Source organism: Labeo rohita, chromosome 9, assembly GCF_022985175.1.
Source record: "Labeo rohita strain BAU-BD-2019 chromosome 9, IGBB_LRoh.1.0, whole genome shotgun sequence".
Taxonomy (NCBI): Eukaryota; Metazoa; Chordata; class Actinopteri; order Cypriniformes; family Cyprinidae; genus Labeo; species Labeo rohita.
The window spans coordinates 6,150,153-6,171,333 of record NC_066877.1 but is presented as its reverse complement, the minus strand read 5'-3'; the positions used below and the strand labels follow the sequence as shown (position 1 = coordinate 6,171,333).

At 35.4% G+C, this 21,181-nt stretch overlaps 1 protein-coding gene across 2 annotated transcripts in view; it reads left to right on the top strand.

The window, feature by feature from the left end:
- Positions 1–21,181, top strand: part of vwa8 (von Willebrand factor A domain containing 8) — a 118,200-nt gene that overhangs the window by 30,500 nt on the left and 66,519 nt on the right. For both annotated transcript variants that reach the window (XM_051118873.1, XM_051118874.1), the window contains 11 exons: positions 2,991–3,159; positions 3,292–3,369; positions 5,841–5,956; positions 6,262–6,365; positions 6,892–6,998; positions 14,010–14,081; positions 14,729–14,805; positions 16,498–16,573; positions 19,556–19,691; positions 19,783–19,902; positions 20,124–20,329. In XM_051118873.1, coding sequence (XP_050974830.1) covers positions 2,991–3,159; positions 3,292–3,369; positions 5,841–5,956; positions 6,262–6,365; positions 6,892–6,998; positions 14,010–14,081; positions 14,729–14,805; positions 16,498–16,573; positions 19,556–19,691; positions 19,783–19,902; positions 20,124–20,329 — 1,261 coding nt within the window. The remainder of the gene's footprint in view (positions 1–2,990; positions 3,160–3,291; positions 3,370–5,840; positions 5,957–6,261; positions 6,366–6,891; positions 6,999–14,009; positions 14,082–14,728; positions 14,806–16,497; positions 16,574–19,555; positions 19,692–19,782; positions 19,903–20,123; positions 20,330–21,181) is intronic.

Below are 21,181 nucleotides of genomic sequence, written 5' to 3'. Positions count from 1 at the left end.
TACATTATCTGTAAATCTTTGTTTTGGAAGTGGACTTCTCCTTTAATTTGCAATTTCCATTCACACAGAACGCGTCTGTGTCTAAAAACGTGAGACGCAGCACTCAGGAATGTTTTTTTTTTTTTTTTTTAAAGTGCAGTGTAGAACGCGAGGGTCTCGAGATACGCTTTTGAGACGTGATGCAATAACAAAAATAGTCGGTGACGGGCGACAAGTTGTGATAATCGCGTGAAGAAAAGTTATATAATTCAGGGTATCCGAACACAGCCATTAAGAGCGCCTCCTCCGCCATGTTGCTGTCAAGTAAAACAGTTGTCATGCCAACTTGCTACTGTAAACAGACGCTTGCCCCGTTCTTCTGATTGGTCCACTGCTTTGAAACTGACATTGATGAGCGGCGCTGCGTGTAAAAGTTGAAATTCTTTTAAGACACGTCATCTTAAATACGCTCATGTGAGAGGCGCTGCAAAAAATGCAAGACATGAGCGTAGCGCTCATGCACGTACATCAAACGCATTTACATAGAAAACCAATGAAAAAGTAGCCCATTGGAATGGAAAAATGTGAATGGCCCCTTACACTGTTTGAATCATTCCCTATCTTATCTATAGTGCACTATGTGCCATTTTCCGTACAGAAAATACTAATTTTGTGAGCTAGTGAGCAATTTCAGCCCTAGCTTCAGCATCTATTTCCATATTTCCATATTTGATCCATATTGGCGAAAGTTGAGACTGTAAGTTTTTAATGCTTTTATTTTCTAAATGTGAATTTTGTCATTTGTTTTGGAGCACACCAGCTTACAGATAACCTTAAAGCTAACATATTCATACTAAAAGCCAAAAAAAACTTCAACTTTAAACACTGTATGAAAGTTTTGACCCCCTCAGTCTGTCTGTTTTTTGGATGAGTTAGAAAAGATATAGCAACTGACATCAGAACAGTCTGAAGGTCTGACCTGAGTTTGGTGGTTGTAACGTTAAAGCTGTAGGAGTAAATGCTAAAATATAAAATAGTTGTTTTAAATTGTAATCATTTTTGTTTTGCTTGACATCCCCTGGTCACTGTATCTCACTTCTACCTTGTTTGCATAAATGGTCTTTCTTACCATTTATCAGTGACACGGTGAGTTTTATGTGTAAAGCAGTGCACCTGTGTATGATTACTGCTAACAAGTGCTACATTCAGTAATGATGTGTAAATGCTTGAAACGGGAGCCGGTGTCTTTGAAACCAGGGACGTGGACTTGGAAGGTAGGAAGGTGTTGCTAGGCAACAGGAGGCCGTTGATCTGATGAAGATCTAAAATGGTGTGATAATGAAGAATCTCGATCGCTCTCTCTGTGTCAGTAGGTGTATCTATGCATTTCATGCAGGGGGCTTCACTGTTTATAAATAGACGGAGCTGTCCAGTGGGATTAGGTGGCGATGCAGCTCGAGCACAAGCTATTGTCAGCGATACAATATCAATGTGCCAGAGATCAGCGAGGGCACGGATCTTGACATGAGCATATCCTATTCACTTTGACAGATGAATGGACTGACTTCACCTCCTCTTGTTCTCATATAGTCATCAGTGATCAGGTGCCTTTGGTTATGCCAGCCCTTTGAAACATATCATAATTATAATAACACAGATTGACAGTTGCTGTGACTGTAATGTCTGTTTTCAGGTCACCTGCTCCATTGTCTTAATAGTCTGTGTATAACTTCACATCGCGTTCAGAATGCAGTGCTAACCTTATACTTACTGCTCACTGCCTACTATTTTTATTTAATAAGAATTGAAACACTAGTCATCAAGAAACCTGACTAAAAAAATCTTCAGTCACTTAGTTTTCAGATCCCCTTTAGAAGGATACACTACCATAAAAAGTTTTAATGTTTTTGGAAGAAAAGTGTCTTATGCTCACCAAGACTGCATTTATGTGACCAAAAAAACACTTTAATAATACCCAGTAATATTAGGACTGAACAATTTATTAAAATAAAACAGAAATCACAATGTGGCTTTGTGCATTTATCAAATTGCAATGGCTGTGATTTAATTAAATAAATAAATTAAAGAATGTTTAAGCGTGAATTGGCACTACTGTATTACTTTTCTTACACGCTAAATTTTTATATTTTACAGTGAAATATCACAAGTAAAATAAAAACACTTTATTTTGTAAGTTTATATTTTTATTTAGTGATAATAACATTGATAATAGTAATTAAGTAAGTCTTAATAATGGTGATAATGATAATGATAATGATAATAATAATAATAATAATAATAATAATAATAATAATAATAATAATTACGGCTGTCAAACGATTAATCGTGATTAATCGCATACAAAATAAAAGTTTGAGTTTGCCTAATATGTGTGTGTACTATGTGTAATTATTATGTGTATGTAAATACGCACAAATTGATGAATATATTTAAGAGAAATGTTATTTATGTACAAAATATTTTTATTTATATATAATATAAATTCTGTAAAAATTATAATAAATACATATGCTTGTAAATATTTCTTAAATGTATACATGAATGTGCTTGTATTTATATACACATAATAATTACACACAGTACACACACATATATTAGGAAAACTCAAACTGTTTTGTATGTTATTAATCGCAATTAATCGTTTGACAGCCATAATAATAATAATAATAATAATAATGATTATGATTATGATTATTATTATTATTATTATTATTATTATTATGTATAGCCACATTAATATATAATCATAATAAATAAATTCATATTTTAATGTTTTTTTTAAATTATTTCCTTTGATGCAAAGCTGAATTTTCAGCAGCCATTACTTCAGTTTTTAGTGTCACATGATCTTTCAGAGAAAGTTAAGAAAGATTATTATAAAATTATTTTATTAAAAATAATTATTATCTTACTAATAAAATCTGCTAAAAATTCTGTTATATAGACTGTGCTTGATGGAAATAAGTAACCAGTGCTGATCTTCTCCACAGATCCATCTTCCCAATCCACCCGTCATTCCGGATCATCGCCCTAGCGGAGCCGCCTCAGATCGGCAGCACCACGCAGCAGTGGCTCGGCCCAGAGATCCTCACCATGTTTCTCTTTCACACCATCAAACCACTGGGGAAGGCTGAGGAAACAGCCGTTATCCAGGGCATGGTCAGTGTTGTGTTTGATTAAACATGTTTACTTCCAACATATTTACATACTGCGTTTTGTGTTCAATCAAAATATCATATAGCTTTGATCCTTGCCTTTTGGATTTGAGTCTTGTATACGTATTATTAACAGATCCCAAATGTTCCCAAAGAAGCAGTGGAGCAGCTGCAACACCTGACTCACAGCCTGAGAAAGTCCAATGATTCAACGGTAAGCTTTCCAATGTTAGATGCCCCAAACCTTTGAAGAATAAATTTGAATTCTTCACCACTTACACATCAAGAAAAGACGTGGACCTTGGAACTTGACTACAGTGATCCAAGAGCCTTATCAGCACATTTGTTAGCAATTCCTGTTAGCTTATACAACACAACATAGGATTTCTTGTTTAGAAAGTGCTTAATCTGCTGCTTTCTGGTGTTTACGTTAGCTCTGTCCCAGAAACCTTAAATATCCTGTCATAATGGAGCATATCAGTGATTGTCCACTTTCACAGCTGCCTTGTTTAACATTTGTCCTGTTATAGGAATTAAAAAAAAAAAAAAAACTCTCTCAAAAATGACAATTCTTTCATCATTTACTTGCCCTCAAGTCAAGTCACCTTTATTTCTATAGCATTTTTTGCAATACAGATTGTGTCAAAGTAGCTTTTCAGTATTAATCAGGAAAACAGTGTGTCAATAATTCAAGAGGACAGTAGTAAACACTAAATTTTCAATTCCACTAATGCCAACATAATTTTCTAGTCTATTCAAAAGAATATTGTGGTCAATAGTCAAACCTAAGATCCACTATGATGCTATATACTACTGTACGATCTAAATACTGTACGGTCGCAGATATCATTTTTCTCTAAGAAGGAACATAGTTGTGAGGATGCTACCTTTTCTGTCTTTGACAGAATAGGAAGATTTGAGATTGGTCTGTATTTAACTTGTTCGTTGAGATCAGCTTGTGGGTTTTAATAAGAGGCTTATGTGTTTACGAATTAGTAATTTTCAGAAGAGGATCTATGATTTCTGGAAGCATCTCTTTTAGTAGCTTAGATGGAGTAGGGTCTATTAGGGATGTGACGCGATCTCGCGTTTTCTGATCTCGTGATGATATCCTCATAAAACGTTTAGCAGTGTTTATATTAGAGCTGCACCATTAATCCTTAAAATATCGAAATCTCGATTCAAACACCCAAACAATCTTATTCCTGAATGACAAAAGAAGCACTTTTTGTCACTGTCCATGTTAATGAATCAGAAAGAGCAACACAAACAGTCTTTTCCACCACATTATAATCATTATTTCTGTGTTACAGACATTTAAATAACAGAAGTACTGGGATAAAAAGTTTATAGTTTGGGTATAAACATTTAGTCTACAGCGATCAAAACGAAAGTATCTTAAAATTGTATGTATTGTAACGCTTATTCTCTTCCGCCAGAAGGTGGCAACAACTGCCCGTTTAAAAAAAAAAAAAAAAGAATGTCATTGAATCATTCATTCAAGAGATTCCAATAGTCAAACGAGTCTTACACTGGGTCCCAGTGTGCATACTATCCACCATATCTGCCCTAAATAGTATTGAAAATTACTATTATCACATAGAATTTAGGGTGGATAGTATGCACATTGGGATGCAGGCTTAAAGAAGTGAGACACTGACTTTTTGATTTTGTTTAAATTAATATATGATTTTAATAAAACTTAAGCAATGAATAGTTTGTCAGAACCACTAGTAAATTACGTTATTTTGTTTAGTTTTCTAATCTTTTTTTCTCCAGAATTGTGAGAGAATCATGGTCTCCAATTTATTAAAAACAACTGTGGTTCTCAATTTATCCAGAATCGTGAAGCTCTTGTTTAAATGGTTTTTTTTTACTGCATATAATTCATTAAAATGGAAGTTTATTTCATCATTGAGGACTGCTTAAGAAAAATTTAAAAATCTAATTTCGTCTCGTTCTCGTGAACCCAGTCTTGTCTTGTCTTGTGGGATAAGTGTCTCGTCACACCCCAGGGTCTATCATACATGTTGTTGGTTTAGATGATTTAACAAGTTTATACAATTCTTCATCTTCTATAGCAGAGAATGAAATACCTGGGTTTTGTTTGTTTTCTTCTAAAAGAGATGAATTTTTAAGGCTTTTCTGTAGGAGAAAGTACTTTCCCTCCATACAATATGAAATACCTCTAGTTTTCCGGGCTCCTCATTTAGTGCGTGAATGTGCTTGTTATATGGCCTCAGACTGTTTTCCTTATGTGTTTTTAAGTGTAAAGGAGCATCTAAAGTGCTAGAAAAAAAGGAAAGTTCATAGTTTCTGTTACAGAAACCTCATGCCGCCCCAGATGTGCATGACTTACTTTTTTAGTGATTTAAAAAAACAAACAAAAAAAAAAAATCCAACTCTGAGTATTTATATTGCACATGTACAGGACCTCCAAAGATGATGCTTTAAAAACCACACAAAGTAAACACAGTGATATTCCACACGACCTCAGGAATGAATTAGTGTCTTCTGAAGTGAAACGATTGTGCATAACCCTTCACAACATGTTGACTTACACACACTTTTCTTCATAAACATCTGCCTTTTCACTTTAAATGAGTTATATGTTCAGGTTTTGTTTTGTTTGGGTGAGATGAAAAGTAAAGTAAATGTTGTTTGGTGTTTTTGTGCTGTGTTCAGGCCCTGTCCCTTGCTTCTTCATTGTCCACCAGGCAGCTGCTGAGAATCTGTCGGCGTCTTTCCCAGTATCCACAGGAGAGTGTTGCTCACGCTGTGAACAAAGCCTGTCTGTCCAGGTAGACAAACTCAAACAAATTCATACATGCCTCAATGTCACCACTCAACAACTAAATAACCTTCAAAAAAAGTACAAGAGAAAGTACACACTGCACAAGTTTGTACAGTTTGGGGCAGGGCTGTTACTTACCAGTGGCAAACATGAATCTTGTTTAAAAACAGGGATTTATTTTTTATTCTGTTTGATGCTGCTAGTGACACTACATCTTACATTTCCTTTTTTGCTTGTGAAGTTCAGAAAGACTGGGAAAAATTGATTTGGAAAGTATGAATGCATAATGAAGAATTGTTCATGTATTTGTAGGTTTCTGCCCAGCCTGGCTCGCTCGGCTCTTCAGAAGAGTCTGGCGAACTCCTCAATAGAGGATCAGCCTGACCCAGCATTAGAACAGAGCCACCTCTACACCTGTGAGTTACAGTAAAAAAAAAAAGTTCAACCAACCCAGGATGTTGCGTTATAATACTGAGCATTTCAACGCAGTCACAGAATAGGAATTTCACTAGCTTTGTAAATGTTTGAAAATGAACTAATTTCTTTAAATTTGATTCATTCCATTTATTTCTTTTCCCTTAAATTCAAATTACATTTCAGCATCCGGCTGAATTTGAAAAGTCTTTCTCAGTTTAGTTCTGAATGGCACACATCCATGGCTCAAACAACTTCAGTGGTTCCTTAGTAATTTTAGCCTGCACTGATATTTTTGTCCCATTTTCCCTGCTGTCTGTAAGAGACTTTCAGAGATTTCAGACGTACAGTATTATGTAGTGTCTGAAAAGTGTAGATGAGAAAAAAGAGACATGAAGAAAAAAGAAGAAGAAAAAAGGTTGTGTGCCCAGAAGCTGGTCAGTGAAATGGCTGGTCATTTTTGACTGGTAAAATTTCTTTTCTGAGAATTTCTCACTTTTTCTTTTCATTTCTGCTCTCCCTTGTTAGGCACAGTAAAAGATGGACTTCTTACCATTGGGAACGTCTCAGCTCCGGTCTACAGCCCTGATGAGAAGATGAAGGTCCCGGATGTGCTCTTTTATGAGAATGTTCAGGTGAGCTCCTGCCCATTATCAGAAGGAAACATTGTCCTCTTCTCTGCAAACCACAAAAGATATGGGGCCACAAAGCACAATCCCTTTATGAGTTGCACTACTAATTTAAAGCAATAGAATGTTGTCACCATTTACTACGTCCTAAATTTTGAAACTTCTGACTTTATTTCTTGATGTTTTAATCACCTAATCTTGAAAGTAGTGTTACTGTAAATTAGAACCAAAATTATTCAAATGTTTTTGTTTATTGAAATAAATCTAAAATAAAGAAAAATATAAAGAATATAAAATATAAAGAAAAAAATGTATAGATGGAATATTATAAATGTATATTATAACTTAGATGTAAAACTTAAATTTAGAAATTTTGCCTTGGCGCTGAAATAAGCTAAAATAAAAGTTGAAGTTGAAGTTCTAAAATTACAAAAACTAAAACTGAAATAATTAAAAATCAGTAAAATAAAAATAAATTCACATAACAAAAATTCTAAAAAAAAAAACTAAAATTTAAATGAAAACTAAAATAATAAAAACAAAAGCTAATTCTAAATATTTATAGATAATATAATTTTATATCATAGTAGCGGTATATTTGTATTACTATACAAAGTATTACTTTGCTGAAAATTAAACCCACAAGTGATATATATATATATATATATATATATATTATATATATATATATATATATATATATATTACTTAAGATTATAGTAATGGCTATATTTTAATCATCCAATGAATTATGAATTAAATGCTTTGCAGGTACTTCATTTCATGTGATTATTGTTTTTTTTTTTTTTTTTTTGTTTGTTTGTTTTTTTTAAATTAATGAAGGTAAAATATTATTTATAAGAAGTTAGTAAATGAAAACCGCTGCTTCACATTCTTATAGCACTTCAGGTACAACCAAATAACATAAACCGTAAAAAACACAAACCTGGTTGGATGAGCCATGTTTGAATAGACTAGACTAGACTAGACTAGACTAGAATAGAATAGAATAGAATAGAATAGAATAGAATTCTAGAACAGATAAATACACACACCAGTAGAATTCTATATTAAAACACCAAGATGCAATGTTGGCAGATGTAAACAACCTACACTTCCACCAAATTTGCACGTACATACCACATTACACACCAGCCCTGGTTTTTATTAACATGGTCAGAAGATATGTCTGTGATTATTGCAGTTGTGGTTTTCACAATGATCGTGCCGGCTGCCAAAAATGGTTTGGTCTGGCAGTAAGGAAAGCTTAATCAGTCTGTGTCTGTCTCTGTCTAAGCCTTGTAAATCAGCTGGGTGTTTTGCTTAAAGGTCAGATCTCAGAAAGTACCCACCAAAGAACCCCGGCCAACACACACAAATACAGCAGGATCGCAACAGGTCCACAGTCAATCAGGGTGTAATCATGTTTCATTATGAGGGATTTGAAGGTCTTCTCACTATGGCATCTTCAGTTTTCAAAGTTAAGCCTCTTACTGCTCAATCAAACCACATTGTTTCTCATCCACAACTGTTCATATAATCATCTAGATAGTGAGTCACTGTTACTTTGTTGTTGTTTAGTTGTTGCTCAGCAAATCAGCATATTAGAATGGTTTCTGAAGGATCATGTGACACTAAAGACTGGAGTAATGAAGCTGAAAATTTTATCATGCAATAGTAAAATATAAGGTGTTGCCAATAGTAACATTCAGCATTGCTGCCACACTATATGTGTGGCATTTGGTCTCACGCTAGAGTTGCTCAGAGATGTGAGAAGAAAACGAGGGATGACCCAGATATTCCTCTCTCGCTGCCACCTCTCTCCTCCCTTCAGAGGCCCAGAAAGAGGTGGAGGAAAAAAGTTACTCTTGTCCCACTTTTTCATGACCTGCTTTTTTGTCTTTCGAGCACTAGAAGGAGAAGTGCAGTAGTCCACTGAGGCGGAAATGAGGACGCGTCCCTCCCAATATGGCAAACTCTTGCGTCCGCTTGCATCTCTTGCGTTGTATAATGTGTGTTTGCAACAAACAGCATCATCCTTATGTGTCCTTATTGAAAAAACACTTTGTCGTTACAGCCTCATAAATTGAAAATTCAATTTCTTGTGTCATATACAGACCAGAATTCACTTCCGCTCCCATTTATCTATTCAGCTTTTGTGTGTTTGTAAAATGTAGGTGACCTTCTAAGACATAATTGATGCTTTACTTGAGTGTTTTCATGTTTTACTGCTGGAGCAATATGAGGTAGATCTGGTCACATGACTTACAGTGGATCACAAAAGTCCACTTGAGAAAATACTTAATTTCTGATTAAGGGTTGAAAGCACAGCTTCAAAGGGCTCTACACGATTCCAGACAAGGAATAAGGGTCTAGTGAAACAATCAGTCATTTTTAATCACAAATGCTCGTCTTGCACTTGCTCTGCGATGTGTGTCTGTGACTTCATGAGCTATGTAAGTTGGAAAGATCACATGTGGTTAGTACTTCGCATTGTTTGCACAAGGTGCTTAAAGTGCTTGAAGTACTTGAATTTGACTTTTTGAACTTTATGGCCTGGAAAACCCTTGAAAATTGCAATATTCCTGAAGAGGTGCTTGAAATGTGCTTGAATTATTGAACGACAATGTATCTATGAAATAAGTGTTTAATTTTGTCAGTAGGCACACGTCTGTTCACGCAAAATTTACGCAATTTAAAAAAAAAAAAGCATACCTTTTTCACTTATTTCAGTTAATGTCAGAAAACAATCGAGCTAAACGAGTAGTAGAACTGACAGTGTTGTGTAAACATGGCTGAAGATGTGAAAAAAGGAACACATGAACAGATCAGTTGAGTCATTTACGCTGGAACCGCTTTGATTGATTCAAACTTGTAACTTCGATTATTCATTTCAAGCGATTCACTGGCAAAAACCAGATCAAGTTAAAATATCTATTAATTTTCGACTTTCAACATCACTCGTAACGATTTTAAAAAGCACATAGTGATGGGTGAAATGGAGCATTTCGAAACTCTGAATCAGTTAAACCATTGGGTTGCAAAATGATTCACTTTTTTGAAGTGCTCCATTTGGATTGCAGGTCATTTTTTTCAGATCGGAACTTTAAATCGCATATCACAAATCATTTGATTTAAATTGGAGCTTTGTGTGTTGTGAATCAGTTGATTTACATCAGAACGGGTTTGTGAATCTTTTAGCGAAGTGAATGGTTCAAATCAAATGAATCGCGATATGCGATTTGAAGTTCAAATCTAAATCAAAATCAGATCGGGACTTCAGAGCGTGGTTTGCAAATCATTTGATTTAGATCAGGACTTTGCAGTGGGTTTGTGAATCTTTTGCTCTTGATCAGAAAATCGGAGCAGATAGCATTTGTTTCTGACCTGGACTTTGGTGCGGGTTCGCGAATCATTTGTTTCAGATCAGGATTTCGGAGCGATTTCACAGATCTTTCTTTTTATTTATTTATTTATTTTTCTTAAACAGTAAAAAACATCAAACCATTAATGTAGTACAGTTATAAAAACAAAGAAAGTACACACAAATACAAATCCCTTAAGAAAATTAACAGTGGTTTTACTATAGTAAAAGTGAACTGCTTTGTAATATTTTAGTAGTAATACTTTGCATGTGCTTCACTTAATTTTTACCTTTTTGTATTAGTATATTTTTATTTATCCATTTCTCTTTTTCAAAAATTTGAAATGGAAGACATTGTTTGATAAGTCAGATTTCTGATTGAAGTACTTGAAAATCAAAAAAGTAGTGTTTGAAAAGTCATTGACAGTCCTGGAATTTAATTTTTCCACTATCTGTACAAACCCTGACTCTGGTTCAGAAAGGTAGACTCCATCTCGTTTTCTCCTTCAACTTTCAAAATCGTTTGACATTGTTGCTTTACCTTTTTTTTTTAAAGGGAATTTGACTTTCTTTGCACATTCGCATTGTAAACACTGGATTGGTACTTCCGACCTATGTCATGAGTGACCTTTGCAACATGATTACGTAATGCGTGAAGTCTAGCTAGAGCAAGATGAGCATTAATTAGTGACCTATAGCTGAAGAAAGATAATTTTAACAACCATCAAATCAAAATATAATCCTGGTTTTAAGTAAATAACTTGTATAAGTGCTTGAACAAAACTAGGACTTCACATGTTACCTTTTAACCTCTTTAAATGCTGTCCTGGTTTACTTCCATTGTAAGTGTTTCTGTAACCTGTTTTTTTGCTTTAAATAAAACAGAGTTACAAGTTGGTAATCCTTCATACCGTTATTCCACAACACACATATATATATATATATATATATATATATATATATATATATATATATATATATATATATATATATATAATATATATATATATATATATGGGTTGTTGATGTGACATTGAATTTTCACTGTCCCACAAAATAAAAATGAATATAATTAATAATGTCGTTATTTAAAATGCAGTAAATCGTTAAACATTTCTTTGTCCTACATGAACCTGTTGTTATGAAAGCTGTAGTGTTGTTTTTTTGTTTTGAGCCAAATCTCAAAACTGACTGTCTCAAGCATGGTTCAATAAATTACAACTTTTATAAATTCAAAAGAAAAGCATAAAAATGTTAAGAAATACCTCCGTTTTTTTTTTTTTTTTTTTTTTTTTTTTTTGTTTGTTTGTTTTTTTTTTTTTTTTTAGTAAATAGCAATAATAATTTTTTCATCCACATATTTCTGAAAGCATAGGAACTTGATACATTTTGTCTCTGAAAACCATGTCCTTTGGTGTGACACCATATCCTCATTTTAAATCAGCCAATTCCAGAGAAAACTTTAATTAGTTGAAGGACCCCATTCCTGGTCATGTTACTGAAGCTCTCTGTCAAGCCCATGACATGTGCACATGGTCTTTTTTTTTTTTTTTTTTTTTTTTTTTTTTTTTTTTCTCAGAATTGTTCAAATATTATTTTTTTGTAACCACTACAAAAGTGTTATGTTTTGTTGTCCTTTGTTGTGACACCCTGAAATTATTTTTTTTTTTACTATTTTTTTCTAATGACATAGCAAGGTCATTAATTGACATAAAAGGCTGAAATGACACATAATGTCCTCTGGTGTGACACCTGTACTGTCACCCCACAAGACAAAGATGTCACACCAGAGAACAAGGTCTCTCTAAGAAGCAATTTAGAAGAAAATAAATAAAGTAAATAAAATCAAAATGATGCCTTAAAAACAAATAATATAATAAACATATGATTTTTTTTTTTTATTTATTACATCTTAATGAATATAGTTTGAATATCAAATCAAATTTAGCTGTGCCGCACATGCAGCAGGGGACTAGAAGAGTTTCAGTGACATACTGATTGACTAAGAGAAAATGTTATTTTGTTTAAAGATCATGTTGATATTGTTTATATCAAAATTAAACTTTCTTTCTCCTTTGACATGTTCAGAATTAAATAGAAATATTTTAATAACTACCATTTCTGTAATTTTTTGTGACATAATGTCCTATGGTGTTACACACACAAAAGAACCACAGATTTGTTTTTCTCAAAATATCTGTTAAAAAACAGTTGAGTATTGCAAGAGGGGAGATATAAATATCACTCATCTTAAAATAGTATTATTTTCAGCAGTTTTGAATGGATGATAGCAAAGTTTGTCTTCTTGTCAGAGTTTGTCTTGAAATTGTCCAACAAGTCATGGGGTGAAAATGATGTTAAAGGAGAAGTCCACTTCCAGAACAACAATTTACAGATAATGTACTCACCCCCATGTCATCCAAGATGTTCATGTCTTTCTTTCTTTAGTTGTTAAGAAATTATGTTTTTTGAGGGAAAAACTTTTCAGGATTTTCCTCCATATAATGGACTGTAATGGTGCCCCAATTTTGAACTTCCAAAATGTAGTTTAAATGCAGCTTCAAATGATCCTAAATGAGGTTGTAAATCCCATCCAAGTAAGAAGGGTCTTATCTAGCGGAACAATCTAAAAAAATACAATTTAAATACTTTTTAATCTCAAACGCTCGTCTTGTCTTACTCTCCCTGAACTGTGTATTCTGGCTCAAGACAGTTAGGGCAACTTCAGAAAATCATTTCAAAATCATCCTACATCACTGCAGAAGTACCGACCCAGTCTTTGCAAAGTGAACATGCAAAGAAGATCAAACACCCTTAACAAAAAAGGTAAAACAGCGATATAGGACGATTTCAAATTTGAGGGAGAACATGAGATGGGAGTTTTTTGACATATCCTAACTGTCATGACCCGGAACAAAAACAGTCCAGGCAGAGTAAGACAAGACGAGCGTTTGACATTTAAAAAGTATATAGATTGTATTATTTTTATGAAAAAAAAAAAATGCTCGTTATGCTAGATTTACAAGCACATTTGGGATCGTTTGAAGCTGCGTTTAAACTGCATTTTGGAAGTTCAAACTCAGGGCACCATATCAGTCCATTATATGGAGAAAAATCCTGAAATGTTTACCTCAGAAAACATAATTTCTTTACGACTGAAGAAAGAAAGACATGAACATCTACAGGGGGAGAGTATTATCTGGAAACTGTTATTCTGCAAGTGGACTTCTTTTTAATTATAATTTCATACTGAATAAATAACACGATATGAAAATAAGTGTCTACCAATGTAGATAAATCTCTCTCATGCTATTTACATATTATTAAGATATTTTTTTTCTTAAATTTTGCTGTCACACCATAGGACAAATTTATGGTACAGTTCAGTAAAAAGGTTTTCAAAAACTATGAAAGAATGGACGAAATTGGGGACACTTTATATTTTCTTAAAGATTAGACTTCACACTACATGAATATATGCATTTCTTCAAAAATTTTCTATTTTTTAACTTGTTAAAGTTGCTTATTACTTAAGGTTACTCCCACCTTTAAATTAAAAATTACAGATTATTTTGTTATATATTATATCTTTAAACCCCACTGTGTTTTGTACTGCTCTTACTATAAAATATGTCTTGTCTGTTTGTTCACAGCACATGATGGTCATGCAGGACATGCTGAAAGACTTCCTGTTGGGGGAACACCTGCTTCTTGTCGGGAACCAGGTAAATGAGGATTCCCATCCTCAGGACAGCAGGCTGCAGAGATGTCTGTCCACTCCCATACTGAGAGCAGAGGAGACGTACAGTACAATAGCCCAGAGCGGTGGCGTCGTGCCATGAAGCACAGCTGCGTTTGTAAAGCATCTGCCCACCAGCTACAGGGTGAACTAGAGCTCAGTGTGCCCTATGGCACCCAGCCGCTCACCCACACTCTGCACTGGAAACCTGAGGCTTTACTGCATTCGTTTATGGAAAGAGAGGGGGCGTCCTGACTGCTGTCACTTCAGAGTTTAGATGGATAGATTGATTGATGCACAGAACCAATGAAAGTGTGCAAGACATACAAAATGAAATAGGAGACCTGTGAATATGTGCTTTCATGTTTTTACACTTTTGTTCAAAAGTTTGTTTTTTATGCTTTTGAAAGTCGTTTGCTCACCAAGGATAAGAACATTACTATAATATTATCCTAATGTATTTTAAAATGTAATTTATTCCTATAATGGCAAAGCTGAATTTTTAGCATTATTATAAATGAGATGAAAGAAAATAATAGAGTGTCAGAATGACATGAGGATGAGTAAATGATGACATATTATTTTCATTTCTAGGTGATCTATTTCTAATCTATGTTCTTGCTCTGTTCACAGGGCGTTGGGAAAAACAAGATTGTTGATCGATTCTTGCATCTGATGAACAGACCGAGAGAATATCTCCAGCTTCACAGGTAAAAGAAGTCCCTTGAGTTCTCCTCAAATAATGCCCTCTCAGAAAGGAAGACCTATTATCAGAAACCACTTTCCTGTAGATTCAATTAGAACCTGGTTACGAGGCCACACCGGGAATGGCCCATATCCGCTGTCATCACAAGCAGCTTTTCATCATTAGTGAATAACTGAGTAATGTATCCTCTTTGTATATAACAAAGAACAGAGGAAAAAAAGAGAGGACACCTTTATTCATCAGAATGATACACATGTGGACACGGATGCATCATACAAGTGTTTTCTATTAGAAGGTGAAGCTTCCTTTTGCAGACTCACCGTGTGCCTGAAATAAAAAGATCTCCTCTCTGAGGCTCCAGTGAGCTATTTTAATCCTGATAAATTAGGACACCTGTCGACAGGGCAGAGGGAACTTTTAAGTTGTACTTTTGCCTTTGAAGAACTACAGTTAAAGGAGTAGTTCTCCTTTTATGGTTTAACGTCCTTTAACCTTATTCTAACTGTGTTATTTTTCTTTCTCCTGTGAAACTTAGCTCTTTTGACAATCCCTCTCAAGTGTAAAAGTGTAAAAAAAAGAGCAGAAAAATTTCAAAAAGCTGTAGTTAATTCTTCCTATTTAGACTAAAATCTGGGGGCACGTCAGGGATATTTAGAACTATATGGGTGAAAATAAACGCTGTAATCCAATAGACACATCCCTTGTAATATTGTGCAGTGCAATTATTGATCAAATTTGGTCAATATGACATAAGCACATTTACATATCCTGGTGCATCCTTGCTAAAATAATGTTACAAAAGATTTCAATAAAAAAGCTTTCTATTTGTCAAAGAATCCTAAAAAAATGTATTGAAGTTTACAAATATTAGGAAGCAAAACTGTTTTCAACATTAAAGGAGAAGTCCACTTCCAGAACAACAATTTACAGATAATGTACTCACCCCCTTGTCATCCACGATGTTCATGTCTTTCTTTCTTCAGTCGTAAAGAAATTATGTTTTTTGAGGGAAACATTTCAGGATTTTTCTCCAAATAATGGACTGATATGGTGCCCACATTTAAATGGGTTAAATGTGGGTTTTTTTGTTTTTTGTTTTGTTTTGTTTTGTTTTGTTTTGTTTTGAGCAGTGAATCAGCATATTAGCATACATATCAGCATACATTTTTAAATTGTAATAATATTTAATTATATAATGTTTTACTTTGTTTTTGAACAAATAAATGCATCCTTGTTATCCAATTTTCACAAATGACTGGAAAATGTATTGAAACAGTTAAGATGTCACTGTGTCTATCTCATCTATGAGGTGCAGAGGTTGATGTCATCTTGAAAGTTTTTTCTTGAAAGTTAAACCAAAGTCAAACTCGCATACATTATGGCCTGGTTAGCGATTATGGAAATCTTAAATTAGACTAAAGTAATCACTTCAGGGATTCTCCCTTCCGCTAAGCCCACAGAGATATGTGTCACATTTCAAACCTGCACAAGAACTCGAGAGCGCTCTGTCCATCATACTGAATTTAGGTCAGTTTGCTTAATACTTATATAGGGCCCATAACTATGAATCCACAAATCATCTCAGACTCTAGAGATACTAGCTATGATTTAACTGTGAACAGAGTCACCATTTACTGTACACGCATGATGTGTTTGATAAACGCTGCCTAAACTCTGATGTTGTATGCTTCAACAGAGACACTACAGTCCAGACTTTAACACTGCAGCCCTCTGTGAGAGATGGCATCATCATCTATGAAGACTCTCCATTGGTCAGTATTCACCTCTGACATCATGGCTTTGTTTCAAACATCTTTTACGCATCACATGAGAAGCTATATTTGTATGACATGCAGTTGAGGTTTTCATGTTAAGACTGCAGCTCATATGTGACCCAGATCTGTTTTTCTTCCCCCCTCATAACAGTGTGAACAGCACAGTATGGGGCACTGATTTGGGCCACTTTCATATGTGGTACTAAATCAGATACAGGTTTGATGTTTTGCAATTCTTGCAACTTTTGCGTCACTCTAGATTAGGGGTGGGGAACTTTGTTCCTGGAGGGCCACTCTCCTGCAGAGTTTAGCTTCAACCCTGAAAAAAATATTCACCTGCCTGTAGCCCTAGTAATTCTTAAGACCTTGATTAGTTGTTTGATTAGGGTTGGAGTTAAACTCTGCAGGAGAGTGGCCCTCCAAGATCAACGCTCCCCACCCCTGCTCTAGATCAACTTTCGTCACAGTTCTGCATACCGGTAGTTTGTTGGTCATTTCAGGTAATATGAAAGACTAGCCATGAAGTCAGTCAAGGACAGTGAGGTACAAGTATTACAATAACACCTCTATACAAAAAACTTGAGGGATTGTATTGTAAATATTTAAATATGTAAATATTTTCCTCATTCTTGCCTTTGTTCTCCTTATTGCCTGTGTGCAAATTTTCTGATTTCCAAGGCACATCACCTTACAAATGAACGCATAAACACTGACTTCAGTGGCTTTCTGGGATGTTCTGGGGGCTCGTCCGGGTTATTTTGAACTATAAGGGTATAAAAACTACTGTGTGTGTGAATGTTACTGCCATTTAGGTTACAATTCATTAAGATGGGATACATCCCTTGTAAAACTATGCTTTTTGGCTTCCATGGAATTTTTTTTTAATTTTTGCGCAAAGATATTTGTCATTGATGCTCAGGATCTGCTGCACACCAAATCCTCCAACATTAGTCAGTCATCAGTCTTTACTATCTCCATGTTATAAGTGAAATCTGATGTACTGTAATATGACTGACTACCACAGCAGTCCTAACCATGACCATTTAGGGGCTCCATAGATTGTCTTACTCATTTTCAAAGCTTTTCTAACATTGGATTTAGATTTTGGGCACATCCCTACTATTTATACAGAATTTTGGGGGCTCGCCCGGGATATTTTGAACTGTAGGGTTGTAAATAAACTACTGTGTGTGAATATTTGTCCTCGAACATCAGTCAGTCATCTGTCCTTACAATCTTCATGTGATAAGTAAAATCTGATGTATCTGAATATGGCTGACTACCGCAGCAAACCCAAGCATATCCCTTTAGGACAGGAGTGCCCAAACTCGGTCCTGGAGGGCCGGGGTGTCCTGCAGAATTTAGCTCCAACTTGCCTCAACACACCTGCCAGGGAGTTTCTAGTATGCCTAACAAGAGCTTGATTAGCTGGCTCAGGTGTGTCTAATTGGGGTTGGAGCTAAACCCTGCAGGACAGTGGCCCTCCAAAACATAGTTTTGGCACCCCTGCTTTAGGGGCTCTGTAGATTGGCTTACTTATTTTATTACAATGGCACATTACCTTACAAATGAACGCATAAACACTGATTTCAGTGGCTTTCAGTATGACAGTGTGTTTCATGCTTTCTTTTTTTTCGCAAAAAGGTCAGTTCAGGACCATGATCAGTTCTGATATCGGCCATATTTCAAAACATAATGAGAACAGACAAACAAAAATGTAAGATTCACCACCTCAGGTTCTGGGTGTCCTGTGATCTCCTGAAAATTAGTCATGTGGAGTGTAAACTTTGCATAGTGATATTTATACATCTATCAGCAGATGGTCCAGACCACTGCTCCAGCGAGGACAAACACGTTGCCAGCTCACACCCGGAGGACGCCCCCGGCACAGATGAGGGAAAAAGCGTTAAAAATTAATGAATGACCTCAAGGACAGTGTGTTATAATCCTCCACGCTGCTCGTTTCTGAAGTCGGCCTGTTGTTTTGTTAGCGTGATGGTGCCATTTAGACGCGTTGTTTGTGAAGCAGGGTCGCGGGTGTTCTCTACAAAAGGCTTTTAACGATGTCTCTGCTCGATACAAGGTGGAGGGAGATGAAAAGCAGGCTGTGACTCTGAGTTTGGCCCCTCAATTAGCACCCAGCGGCAGCTCTCAGGGTATAAATAGTCTTTAGGCTTTGAAGCCCCTTCTGATGCCTCATCTGATATCAATGCTTCCAAATGGTCTTGCATTGTGCCGGGCCGACAGATAAAAGCAACAAGAAAACACCCCTCGTTCTCCGCAAACCACCTTTCAGCTCTAGGTTGTAAATAACGGGAGCTAATGTCACCTACATATCAGAGGTGATGAAAACAAGATGAACACGGCTATAATCTTCAACTCTCCATTAACTCCAGTCCTCTGATCTGGAGATGGAGTGCAGTGGTTCAAATATGGGGCTGTTTTGATTGACATCTGTATATCAGTGACTATTCAGTATGGGAATCTTTTGGCGTTCCATGATTCAAATAGATTTCAATTTAGCAAGTCATAATCAAATTTTATAATGGCAGTGAATGGCTGTTGAGATTTTGAAGCACAATAAAGTGCATCCATCCATCATAAAAAGTATTCCACATGGCTCGGGGGGGTGCATAAAGGGCTTCTGAAGTGAATCGATGCATTCATGTAAGAAAAATATAAAACCATTATACTAATATTAAAACTTTTTAGCTTCCGCTAATTGTCGTATGCATGTTCACAAGAGAGAAAGAATTAGTGATACAAAAGAAATCTTTTGTAACATTATAAATGTCTTTACTGTCACATTTGATCTATTTAATGAGTCTTTGTTGAATAAAAATTCTGACTACAGTTTTTAAACTACATTACATCTGTTTTGGTGCAAGAAATGTTGCAGAACATTCATTTAGATCATGTCAGCTTGATCGAGGAATGAAATAATGGAATAAAAATGTGCTCTCGTCTGTTGTTCTAAAGGTTAAAGCTGTGAAGATGGGACATATCCTGGTAATAGATGAGGCTGATAAAGCTCCCACAAATGTCACCTGTATCCTGAAGACATTGGTGGAGAGTGGAGAGATGATCCTGGCAGATGGAAGAAGAATAGTGTCAGGTGAAAAAGACAGAGAATCATACACATTCCATGTCACAAACCCGCCACTGAAACTGTCTTTAAAAGAGGAATCGTTCTTTGTTTTCCACAGATCCACTGGAAGCAGCCGGAAGGCCTAATGCAATTCCCATGCATCCAGACTTCCGCATGATTGTTTTAGCAAACCGACCTGGCTTTCCGTTTCTAGGAAATGACTTCTTCGGAGCACTTGGTAAGACTTATATATTATACAAGATTGCATTAATAATATTTGGCCACAGAATGCACGATTGACCAATCAGAATCAAGCATCCCAGAGAACTATTTAATAAAATTACAATAATCAGGGGTGCCCAAACTCGGTCCTGGAGGGCCGGTGTCCTGCAGAGAGTTTGAGCACCAATCCCTTGCATTATATTTGTTTGCAATATTTTTGATGATTTACTCTTTCAGGGGACATATTTAGCTGCCATGCAGTGGACAACCCCAAACCTCAGGCTGAGTTTGCCATGCTGAAGCAATATGGGCCTGATGTTCCCGATGCAATCCTCCAGAAACTGGTGGCTGCATTCGGAGAGCTCCGAGCCATGGCTGACCAGGGAACAATCACCTACCCCTACTCTACACGAGAAGTGGTCAACATTGTAAAACACCTGCAGGTAAGCAACTGGTAGTCTTATCCTAACATGCCACACATAATAGTCCAAGGAAAATGGAAGCTAGTAATGTTGAGACTGACAAACTTTAGCTTGAAGTTGTTTAAACTGTTTTCTGTTTTAATACATTTTAGAATGTAATAGTTTTCTGTGACTTTTTTTTTGTTTTGTTTTGTTTTTTTAGCAGCCATTACTCCAGTCTTCAGTGTCACATGAGCCTTCAGAAATCGTTCTAATATGCTGATTTTCTGATCAAGAGACATTTATTATTATTGTAATTATTAAAGTTGAAAACAGAAAAAAAATATATATTTTTTGTAGTAATCATAATGCAAAATAAGGTAATTTCAGGATAATTAGATGCATAGAAAATTCAAAATAACAGCATTTATTTAAAATAAAAATCTTTTATAACCAGAGGTGCATGTAAGTAGTCCGCAGGTCCGCACGTGCGACCCAAATAAGAAAATACGCTGTGTAAATAAGTTTAGAGCATGCATTTGTTACCGACATTGTTGATGGCTGTAAATGCACAATTACCATTTTAGATCGACAAACTATAATATTGTATAAGATTTCTATTTGAATGGAAAGCATAATTGTAGGCTATTCACTGCCGTTTTCAAAGCACAATGCAAAAATGTGATCTTTCATTCACTGACGCGCTTCAGTCAGAAGCGCTAGATCCAGCGCGTGTGTATATTTACTTGCCGGCAACCCGGCAAAATAAATGCTTGCTAAATTAGTTTTAAAAATGCTGAAAATGCATATAAAAAAGTAAATATTATCATTTTATTTTAAGTTTACTATAAAATAATTGTATTGTTATTTAATACTCCCTTTTTATTGTAAAAT